Raw genomic sequence first — 12,175 nt, 5'->3', positions numbered from 1 at the left:
GGCGTAATGGTACACTTTAATCAAAATGAGGTGTTCACAAATGAATTGCTCCACTGGAGTTACTACATTCTAATATTTTGTTACAACTAGAAAGAATCAAACAATAATACAGTATTTACTGCACCCAGATAGTTTACATACATGAGAAGATGAAGGACACAGTCCTGTGAAACATTCAATACTTGCAAGTAGTAACAAATCACAGGTATGTAAATAACATAAACCAAAACTGAGAAGTGTCAAAAATATATATAATGTAAAACTTACCATGTACTGAAGATGGTGATAGTCACTGAAGTTAGGAATATCTGTATAAAAATCACAAATGCACATAGTTTTTGGTTTTCACTGAGACATAAACTAAATATTCAAATTAATTATACAAATTGGATTCAACATGCTTGAAGAGCTGATTCTCCTCCCAGTTTTATAGTTCATTAATTGTTGAAATTCAAATAACAGCCAAAGGATGTCAATAAAATATTTTTACCACAAAAGTATATAATAATTTCTCATATTTTACAATACAAGTGAATTTTTAATTTATTAAATCATTGTGATTATAATTTTAATGTTTGTGTTAGAAAGTTACCTTTATTATTCTATGTGAAATTTTAAAAGAACTTTATTAAACCTTGGTTTAAGGCATTTACATATATGGTTCATTCTGGGGATACAAAGCAAACACAGTTTGAGTGTTAAAAGTGAAAAAGTATGTTTTGAGGTACGCATTTGCATTAAAATGCATAGAATCATTTAGACCAGTAATTCCCAGAATTTATCGAAAGATTTATTTATCAACCCTTGGAACAAGAAATCTTTAGAGGGACACTAGACAACATGAAAGCAAGTACGTAAACTGCTGTAGTTGCAGTATAGCTATTAAACATTGACTAACAACTTAATCACCTGACAATCTTAACAGCTCAAGAACAATTTACAAAAATTTCAAATCTGTGAGTAGATGACTTAGACATTTCAAATGTTAAATAATCGTCTCTCAGTAGATAATACAGTAATTACAAATGCAATAAATAAAAATAAAATAAAATGAATGAGTTATAGAAAAACAGATTTACAATTTTTTTTACCAGTATCCATAGAGGTAAAAAACACATGTGTACTAAAATGTGATATATGTTTATAAATAAATTAATAAAAGCACATAATGTTCTTTCTAATACATTATAAAATATATACAATACTTTATACAAGTAATATTCACTTATGCAGTGAACATTATCTGCTTTTATTTATGAGTATTTTATATTGTGATAATCTCTGTGAAGCGGTTTTTTCATAAAACCGCTGCACATGATGATATTAGAACATATGTTCCTGAAGTTCATTATTTTAATGTATCCATCAACCGTTTAACATGATAGATAAAAGTAATATAATTCCCTTGGTTAACATAAACCAAAAACTGTTTTAAATAAGCAAAAACAATAAAATCAACTCCCATGAAGAATAAAAAAAAAGTTCTTCCTGTATTTGCAAAAATTGAAAACTTAAAATATATAATTAAAAAAATAACCAATAAGCCAAGTAAATTAAAAGAAAAATCTTACCAACAATTCAGGCCATACAACTGAAAATTTCACCAATCTCCAGAGTAGAATGGTAGTAATGTATTGTATCTTGCACCCACAAGATTCTGGATCTGAATTCTTGGCATTATTCAAATGCTATAAAATTCATTTCTTATCGTAAAAAAATCTGATATGGGCACCACATATCTTCTTTGTATGCCTATTAAATTACGTGTACACATTTTTTTTTTAAAAAAAAGAACATAAAATTTTATTTCATTTATAACTTCTGATATTTTTTCATATTTTTTTATTGTTATTGAATTATTATTTATCGTAATTTTTTTTTACAATCAGAGGTTAATAATTATTAATAAATCAATATACTTAAATTAAAAAGGAGATGAAGTCTGATTTAAACCGACGTCCCTTCCCCTTGATCCAAACATTTCATTAATTAAGATTTTATTTGGCTGTAACTCTGGAACCAAAGAAAATAAGTACCACTTATGACATATAATTGAAAAGCTTTCAATGAGGGCTTACTACTGCAGTTAATAAAAGTCCAAAATCTAAAAAATTTTGATTTTGGGTTTTTTGGACACTTTTGGTTCAGTTGATTTTGGTTCAAAAGGGGAGGTGCATAATTAGATGTTACAACAGTCCTAAATCCAAAATTTCAATTTCCTACAGCTAATCATTTTGAGTTATGTGAGATATGTTCGTACGTACGTACATACAAACATCATGCTGAAACTACACAAATTGGATTCAGGGATGATCAAAATGGATATTTCTGTAGAAATCTGAAAACTGACATTTTTCACGATCATAAAACTTCCTTTGCTTCATATGGAAATAAAAAGAATTAGTAGATAGTTGTAATCAGGCATAAGCCAGTCATATGATTGTGAAATTAATAAATAAACTTTCTTCCTAGACTAGTTACTACACTCCTTCAAATTTAAAAAATGTGTTTTATAACAAATTTTCCTTGTTTTAATTATATATATATATATTTCAAATTTATTTTTATTTTGATTTCTTCAGTTATTTTATTTTATATTGATCACTCCGATAGATTTTTCTTTTCACATTTTCCATCATTAATTAAGTTTATCAATTATACTTCAACAAAAATACTCATTATATTTCCATAGATTTGCAAACATTACTTCATAAGATGTATAAAATAATCAATGAAACACTTATAATGTATTTTAGTATTATTTTATAGTTCAATAAATAATGTGCATGGTTTTTATTAAAGTGAATTAAAAAAACAAAAAATAAAGAATTATTATTAATTAAATTAAATAACTTCACTGAAGTGATTGATGAATATTATATTAAGAAAGATTAGATTCATTATTTTAAATTATATTTTCTGAAATTATAAACAATTTTAAAGTAGTAATGTGTATATTTTCAATTCGTTGTTAGTTAATTTCACAGGAATGGTCAGAAATTTTTCAATTGCTGTACTTATTAAGTATTATCTAAAAAATAAAGTCAATTTTAAAATAAGGTTATTCTAAAAATAATTATTATTTTAGCTACAAAGTTTCTGAATAACAACAAGTGAATGGAATACACATTTTCTGTCATGATAACAAGTATTTTCATAATAAAGGAAGAAATCACAACCGTAATAAAAAAAATTATAAATATTTTATGGACAATTATCTTGAGAAAAAGATTATAAAAAATACATCATAAATAAATATTTATTAAATAGTATATTCAAAATGTATTCTGAATTTCAGTTTCCTAATTAATGGTTGGGGCATTTAGAATTACTGCATAACATAAATATTCCTGCTATTTAAGTAAATAATTTGTTATGTTTTTCCGATAGTTAAAAAATATATTAAAAATATTTGTTAAGAATGAAAAACAAAATATATTTTTTGAGTTTTCAACCATTATGAAAAGCCAGTTGCATTTTTGAGGTTATGTTACAATGGAGATCAAATTATTACAAGTATTAGAATCAAGCATTAACAAATAAATGCAATTCAATACTTTTCCCAACTGTGAACCAACAAATTGGCCAATAAGAAACCCTCAATGTAGTCGGGTGGAACTATCCAAATAAAAGCAGTGCTTATATTTTACAAATTGTTTGACTCCAATATTTCCTAATCCAATATTTTCCTAAATTAATTTAATTGGTGGTCCATCACTTCAGATAAATTAGAAAATTTTAGTAAGTATTCTCTAATGATTATATTACTTTTTACAAAAATTATTAATTTCCTTAATAATGCCTTTAGAGGATTTTTTCAGATATGGTATGCATCCAACTTCTTAATCAGCGGTATTGCAAGAGTTGTTTTTTTGTTAATAATGTTCATCTAGATTTGCTTAGAAATCCTATTTAGTGTATGTTAAAATATATTATTACCTGTGTAGTGATTACTCATTAAATATGTCATTTTCTCAAATTTATAATTTTTGAACTATGCTAAAATTGTGACTTTTATGTGCAATGTATAAAAATTATATGTTGTATTTAAAATTTTTGCATGAATATTCATTTTCCATGAGGGTTACAAAGTTTGATTGGTAGTATTTGTGTATGTTCTTTCCATCTGTGGATGAAAATGGCTCCAGTTTGCCCAGTGTAGTATTTAGTGATAGATATTTATTTTTTATTCTCCCAGGTTGTGTTTATCAGCATGCTCTTAGGTAACAATCTAATTTTATATAATCATGTATATTTTGTTCACCATATATAATAGAAATACAGATTTTCTTCTATTTCTGATTCAACTTCCCTTTATATTATCTATCATTTTTATTTTTTCCCTCCTCTCTTCTTTGCATCTTCTACTGATTTTTCTAGCAATATTTAATCAATCCTTCTCCTATCATGACCATCCCAATAAATCGGCTTCCTACATTGAATTGTTTTGATGCTTTTATTTGGTTCATTCATTATTTCTGCATTTTTTGTCTTGTATGCCACTTAAAAATATATTTAAATATATCAGAAATTTAAATATATTTTTATGCCTTTGATAGAAAGAAAACTAATGAACTGTAGCAATATACAAAACTTTGCTACAATAAAAATAATTAACTAACATTTGTCCAAGATTTTTTGTGTAATTTTTTATGTTATTATTATTATTATTGAAAATGCAAATATTTCATTGTAATACTTCATGCTTTTCTGTTTAGATTTTTTTAAATTAATTTGTTTAGAATTAAGTTATTTATGTTTATTCTGATTTACATTGTTTTTATTACTTCTTTTCTCTATTAAAAGAAAATTGTATTCTTTCTGTTATTCAAATAATTTATATTATAAAAAGAAAAATATAAAAACTTACATATGTTGTCTTCAAATAAGCTGAAATTTGGTGGTAATGAGGCTTTCTTAATTAAATGTGGTATATATTCTTTAGCATTATTATTTTCATAAACTGCATTAGCCATTGCTAATAAATCATAGATTTGATGGGATGGATAGTTTTCATTTTGTGGCAGTGGGCTAATTTCAAAAGTGATGTCTTCTGTTATAATGAGTCCTGTCTGAAAAAAGTGTTTTAATTTGATTACATAAATATAGCACATACAAGTATGTTATACACCAAGCCTTAAATTATTCTTTTCAAGATGCTTATAAAATAAAAGTTATAGTATTCTAGTATGATTAGATATTATCATTGAAACATTGATCAGTTAGTTTAGATATCACTGACAGATGTTTTCAATGTTTTATAAATTAACTATTTATACGTTAACTATTATATTGGTCTGTTATAATACATTTTGATTATATAACTAACTATTATTTATAACATTTAGGATTTAATATTTACATAGACGTGCAAAATTAAACATTTTCTGCTGCGTAATGTTCAACAGATGACTAAACTTAATTTTGTTGTTCTGAATTCAAATCTCCTTTCATTTTTTCATATCATGTTAGAATTTCATACAAAATGAAGATGAATGTATTTTATGATTTCTAATTCAGACTCTGTGTCATTCATGTAATTAATAAATGAGATTTTAAATAGAGAGGGAAATTGCAAAGAAAAATACTGTAAAATAATTTGTACAACTTTAAAATATTTTACACCCACCTTTGCCAAGCTAATTTCTTCACCACTTAATTGTAAACAAGCATGTAAGTAGACTTGCACCTAGCATTTACTTTCTAATTCATCTTGGTAAAATATCTCTCCATTTTCTTTACTTATGAATAATACCTCTAAAATATTTGGAAACCAGTCAAGATGAGGGTTCAAAAATGTAAATTAAAATTGCTGTTCTATCCCAATTCCTGAATTTATATCGTTAGTATATATCCAAACACTACATTTTTTATTCAGTCTTCTATTCAGAATTCAGTGAAGAATCTTCACTGGATAGAAAATAACACTAATTTTCTTGCAATCTTGACATTTACTGCATCAAGCTTTCAGGGATGAAATCATGATCTTTTTTAAGAAAATTTTTAATTTTATTTTTCTCTGTTTCAAGACCTGCAATGGCCTTTTCCCATTTATTCCATGCTCTGGTTTTACTTTTTTATACCCTTTTTTTAAATCTATGCATTCATCTTCAAAACATTTCTCTTTTAATTTTTTTGTTACTCTTCTTAATTGATTATTCAATTATCTGTAGACCATCTTACCTTTTTTATTCTTCTTGTTCTTCTACTTATGTCTTCTGTCTTTTCAAAATCTCTTTATTAACTTATGGCTTATTAATTTTTATCAAAGCTAATAGTTTGATTTTATGGTATCTGAATATGAGCATCTAAAATTAATTTGCACTGTTGCTTTCTACATACGTGCTTGCTTCGGCAGTACATACACTAAAATTGTTGCTTTCTACATTTGTTGTTTCTTTCTTTCAATAACTGAGGTAACTTCTCTCCCACTAACTCTTATCACCTAACCCAGGGAACCAATGCTGTTTGAAGCACTCTTACAAGAGAGAAAAGATGCTGCTTTGAAGCCACCCTAAGATTGGGAATAGATGCTTCAGTGAAGTACTTCATAGTCTGGCTCCTAAACTTAAAACTTAATTTAGTCTGGCTTGGAAGATCCTATTAGTCGCCAAGCTATTGCTGGCATAATTATCAGGATTATTAGATCATGGAAGCATCTTTACCACCAAATCAAGAAAGTGAGTAGAGAAAGTGAGGCATTAAAAATATATAAATTCAGACATCATTCTTTTTTTGTTTGATAGATTATGATAAATTTTTCAGTAGACCTTCCACCTTAATTTTAGTCTCAGTAGATAAACTTAGAAAACTTTTAAGCTACAAATGTCAAATAATTATTATTCGGTGTTAAAAACTAACATACCACAATATTTGGTTGACAAAAACTTATGGCTGCTGTGATTCCTTCAGGTTTCAATCCTCTTTTTGATCTGTGAAGATAATGACATGGTTTTTCCAGGTATGGAAGATCATATGATTTATTCTCATCAACTATTTGTGTCTTAAATGGCATCAAAAGTGTATTTGGTTTTAATGATAAGTGAATTGTCCTGCAAAAAATAGTGAAACTTACAGTTATTTTACTTTTTTATTTATTTTTTACTCATATCTCATTTATTATGCTCTCGGTATAATATTTTATGGTTAAAATGATAAATCATGTATTTTCTAAAAAAAATGTATGACATATTGAAACATGCAATAATCATAAACACCTTGCAACTAAAAAACTACTTAATTAAGTGGAAAATACATTTTTGATTAATTTTTTTAACAGTTCCTAGAGTGCAACATATTTATCAAAAATGTTCTTTGAACTTGTGTTAATAAACATTCCTTCTCATGTTGAAACCATAATTTTATACAAAATTTACAAATGATGATTCTGTTATGTGTGCTCAATGTGTCTGTGGGTGTACACATTCAGCCAGTCCTTTGTAAATCATCTGATAGAAACTTAATTTTAGATACACTTAGAAACACTCTTACTGCAATATGCGAATTTGATACATTGTAGATAAAAACTAAGATATGATATACACACTTGAACAATATAAAATTTATAAAAAACATTTATAAAATTAAAAAAAACAAAACATTAAATGTAGGATGAACATATTATTCAAATACATACTAGAAAGGATTTCTGATCTTTTTAAGAAGGGTACTAACAACAAAATCATTAATAATACCGCTTATGAATAAACTGTGCAATTATTTCTGGAAAAAACTTCTAAAAGTAAAATTCCTATGTAGTAATTTTTGTAGTGTTATTCTAACCTTTGGGTTATCTAAACTTTTACATTTTTCATTTCCTTCTGTTATTAAATTATTTAATCCAGGATATTCTCAACAGATGATATACTGATTTAGTTCTCCTAGTAAGAATTAATCCACAGACTTTATTCAAACAATATAATTTTCAAAATTCCATTCACATCATATTATTAACTTGATTTTATTCCTTCTTTATTAAAGAAAATTCAGGAAATTCATTAAATGTTTATAACAGTTCTTATTTTATTATCTCATTAAGTGATAAACATCAACCAAATATTTGAAAAAATTTCTCTTTAATTAAAAAATTATTTACACTTTAACATTTTTTTCACAAGAGCTATTGAATTTTCAATAGTTATTCTAATGTGAAATTTAATTAATCTGATTTATCATTTGAAATACATGAATATTGACAAAATTCAATTAAGAATTCTTCAAGTTTACATTCACGTATCTACAGTAATTGTTTATGTGCGCATACACATGCATGCATGTGTGTGTGTGTGTGTGTGTGTGTGTGTGTGTGTGTGTGTGTGTGTGTGTGTGTGTGTGTGTGTGTGTGTGCGTGTGTGTGTGTGTGTGTATGTGTGTATGTGTGTGTGTGTGTGTGTGTGTGTGTGTGTGTGTGTGTGTGTGTGTGTGTGTGTGTGTGTGTGTGTGTGTGTGTGTGTGTGTGTGTGTGTGTGTGTGTGTGTGTGTGTGTGTACTTTTCATCTAGATAAATGCTTGTGCATTTGGTGTTCAAGTTAGTAAAATATTAAGGAAGGTACTCCTTTAAATTAGAATGTAAAATCAAAGGAAAAAGAAAAAAAATTATGCATATTCACCACTTGTGTTGATCAGTATAACACTAATTAAGTTTATTAATTAGATGTTAATTTGATGTTATTGAATATGACTAAAGATTTAAATCTCTAATTTATTGAAAATTCAACTTAATAAACAATCCTCTTTCATTTGTGGGATTTGATATGTTCATTGGACATAGCAATAATAAATTTACTTGGAACTTGGATTCGATATTAACTTGTGTTAAAATAAATTCTCAATTAGACTATGGGGGTTTTAAATATTGGTACACATCTAACATAACATCCTAGCTCTGTCCTCACTAAAATGTGTATAATTCTTTTTCCTGTCTAATAAAAAGCTGGACTTGTATGAAAATTGGCCTTTAGAATGACATATAAACAGTTAAATAATCATGCGACTTGGATTAATTTGTTGAATAAAACTTATTATCTGTTATTATGGTTATTATATATATATTTCTTCAACCAGTTTTCCCACTACTGTCAGCTACTGTGTTGTTTTCCAACTACTGGGTATGTGTGTGTGTGTGTGTGTATGTAGGCAAATGCAGTTACTACTACTGACTTGCCAGTCCTGATGTGTAGCTGCAGATGTAGAGTAATGTAAGTTAAATGCACGATAAACATATAGTTTGGAACAGGTATGGGTCAACCACTCCTGAGATGAGTGGTTAATTGAAACCCCACCAACAAAGAATACGAATATCCACAGTTTAGCATTCAAATCCATATAAAAGTTCTTTACAAGGACTTTTTTCTTTTTTTTGTTTAACCTTTGGGTCTACCATTATGCATTGCTTCAGAGGATGAGATGAATGATTTGTAGCATGTGTGAAAATGCCATGCCTGACCAGGATTTGAACCCGGGACCTCCGGATGAAAGGTCGAGATGTTACTACTTGCGCCAGCCTTTACAAGGACTTGTATCTCAGAACTTGCAACTTCGAAAAAAAGCTGATTTTGTGATGACAAGTTTAACCACTAGACTAACCCATTGGGTTATTATCATTTTTAATTTAAAATGATAAATTAATTTTAAAGTTTAAGGGAAAATGTTAAAACTTTTTTAAGCTGAGCAAATTATCTGGTTTTCCTCCTTTTCAATGAATGTATGAAATTAGAATGATTTAAAAATTATGTGAAATTATACATTTTTTGTTCTGAAAATATATCCTAAAATTCTTTGTCCAGCAACAAAAAAAAAGAAAAGAATAATAAGATTATACATGTTTAAAAAATTTGCTGGATGTCAACATCATGTAGATTAAAAATATTTCTCGTAAACCTGTTAGAATATTTTTTACCTTACACAAGGAATATTTAGTTATTTGCTAAAGGTATTGATAAATTAAAAAATTATGCAAAGTAATGAATAAAAATAGTAAGATAATTGATTTTAAAAAAATAAATAAACACAAAAAGGTATTAAATCGTAAAAAAATAGTTTTAATTTCTGAGCAGAAATCTTTAAAATGTAATATTTAAATATAATTACTGAAATTCATTTTAATTATATTTTAATATGATAGGTAGCAGACAAGTATTAATAAATTGTACTGATAGCAGCCAGGAGGAACATCAAAGCCAGTACTTTATTTGTAGTAATATTTGGAGCAAAAATTTATTTTCTTTACAATCTTTTTAATATCACTATTTATCTGTTCATTATAAAAAAGTGTTTTTGTTTTTTTTTAATTATAGTATTGTTTCTAATTAATATCAAATTTAATATTTAGCTATTTGTTAAGGATTTTTAACTTTACAAGTTAACTGTATTTGATAAAGTTAATAACCTTTTTACAAATAACTAAGAATTCTTTGAATATGGTAAAAAAATATTCTAATAGGTTTTCAAGAAATATTTTTAATCTATATGATGCTGACATCGAGAAAGTTTTTAAACATTTATAATTTTTTTTCTTTTTTTTTTTGCTATTAAGTTTGTGATATATTTTCAGAACAAAAGACTTATGATATTACATAACTTTTAAATCATACTAATTTTTTATATAGTCATAGAAAAGAAGGAGAAACCAGATAATTTTATTGGCTTAAAAAAATTTAACATTTTCTCATAAACTTGATAATTATTGTTATCATTTTGAATTAAAAATGATAATAACCATAATAACAGAAAATAAGTTTTATTCAATAAATTAGCCACATGATTGTTTAACTGTTTATGTGTTATTCTAACGGTCAGTTTTTATTAAATTCCAACTTCTTATTGGAAATAGGAAACAGAGTTACACACATTTTAGTGTGGATACAATTTGGATGTTATGCTAGGCGTGTACTAATATTTTAAACTCTAAAACCAACTGCTTATTAATAAAGTTACATATAGTACTTATATTTTGAATAAAACTGCTGGAGTGAATAGAAGAATGCAATATAATAAACTTGCTAACAATTGTTATATATCACATATAAGATAAAGAGTAACGTTTTTCTTCATAAAATTAACTATGTTTCTCTTAAATTAAAACATTTAACACATATTCCATAAATATACAGTTAATGTTACAAATAAGAAGTTATTTAGACAGACTGCTCAGTGAACCAACCACTGAGAACATGTGGCTGTTATTTATAGTTGCTATTTTCAGGTCTAATTGTTATTGCTACCTCTATTTTGAGGGCATAAGAATTGTAATTATTTAGCAGACTATTTACTATAAGCAGACATCTGTTGTACATTGTTACATATTTTTTGTAGATTGAGTTTCACTTCATGTATTTATTTACATATGAACTAATTACATATAAACACAAAGCAATACAAATTAAACTTTGCTGAATGCAAGCGTAGAAAAAACAGAATTGACCAGTTCATCACTAAAAACACACTTCTAAGAATACAGAAAATTATAAGTACACTTTTATCTGCAACATCTCAAACCACTCAATTTAACATAAACTAACTGCTTGTAGAAGTATGATTGCAGACTACTCAACATTCTCATCTTAGATTAGTCAATATACACCAGAAGACCATATAGAAAAATCAGCATTATAAGAACTAGCAGATATCAATGGAAATAACAGCACAAAATAATGGATTCCTTTAATGTTCCATTCCATGTTGAGCTGGTTGGTGTGGCACTCTAGCATCTACTAGCGCTGGCCAGCGAGTTAGTCTTGTACGATCATTAGAGAGTCGGATTCTGCTTGGAGCGGTCATGATTTGTTTAATGTAACATTTCATTTTAGTGCAGAATAGTTTTATTTTATAGTCTAAAGTCTAATGTTGCTTATAGTGTTAATTGATAATGCACAATTGTATAATTTTGACTAATGTGTCATTTATTCATCAGTTTAATTTGACTTGTATTTTTGGTATTCAAAAAATGTCTAATGTGACAAATTAAAATTTAATGATTCAAGAAGAATATGTTTTAATTCATTTCATCGTCTCAACCATCATTTCAAAATACAGTCCATAGTTGCTCTACAATTTAACATTTGCAAGATAAATAAAAATGGTACATACAACTTATAAAAATACAAATTCCAATACTATGAGATCTTCAAAACAAATAATTTCACACATAGCAGCATAAAAAACACAGTATCCCTGA

The 12,175-nt window shown here is 26.8% G+C and overlaps 2 protein-coding genes across 2 annotated transcripts in view; both read right to left on the bottom strand.

The window, feature by feature from the left end:
- Positions 1–302, bottom strand: part of LOC142320997 (A disintegrin and metalloproteinase with thrombospondin motifs adt-1-like) — a 35,720-nt gene extending 35,418 nt beyond the window's left edge. Inside the window, exon 1 of the mRNA XM_075358990.1 lies at positions 268–302. Within this exon, the coding sequence (XP_075215105.1) occupies positions 268–270 (3 nt within the window). The 5' untranslated portion in view covers positions 271–302. The remainder of the gene's footprint in view (positions 1–267) is intronic.
- Positions 303–3,020: 2,718 nt separating this feature from the next.
- Positions 3,021–12,175, bottom strand: part of LOC142321225 (uncharacterized) — a 73,231-nt gene continuing 64,076 nt past the window's right edge. The window contains exons 3-5 of the mRNA XM_075359219.1: positions 6,866–7,052; positions 4,871–5,072; positions 3,021–3,031 (exon numbers count right to left, since the gene is read on the bottom strand). Of these exons, the coding sequence (XP_075215334.1) occupies positions 3,021–3,031; positions 4,871–5,072; positions 6,866–7,052 (400 nt within the window). The remainder of the gene's footprint in view (positions 3,032–4,870; positions 5,073–6,865; positions 7,053–12,175) is intronic.

This window comes from Lycorma delicatula, chromosome 3, assembly GCF_047948215.1.
Source record: "Lycorma delicatula isolate Av1 chromosome 3, ASM4794821v1, whole genome shotgun sequence".
NCBI lineage: Eukaryota > Metazoa > Arthropoda > Insecta > Hemiptera > Fulgoridae > Lycorma > Lycorma delicatula.
The sequence above is the reverse complement of the archived record's forward strand: the minus strand, read 5'-3'. Positions and strand labels throughout refer to the sequence as shown.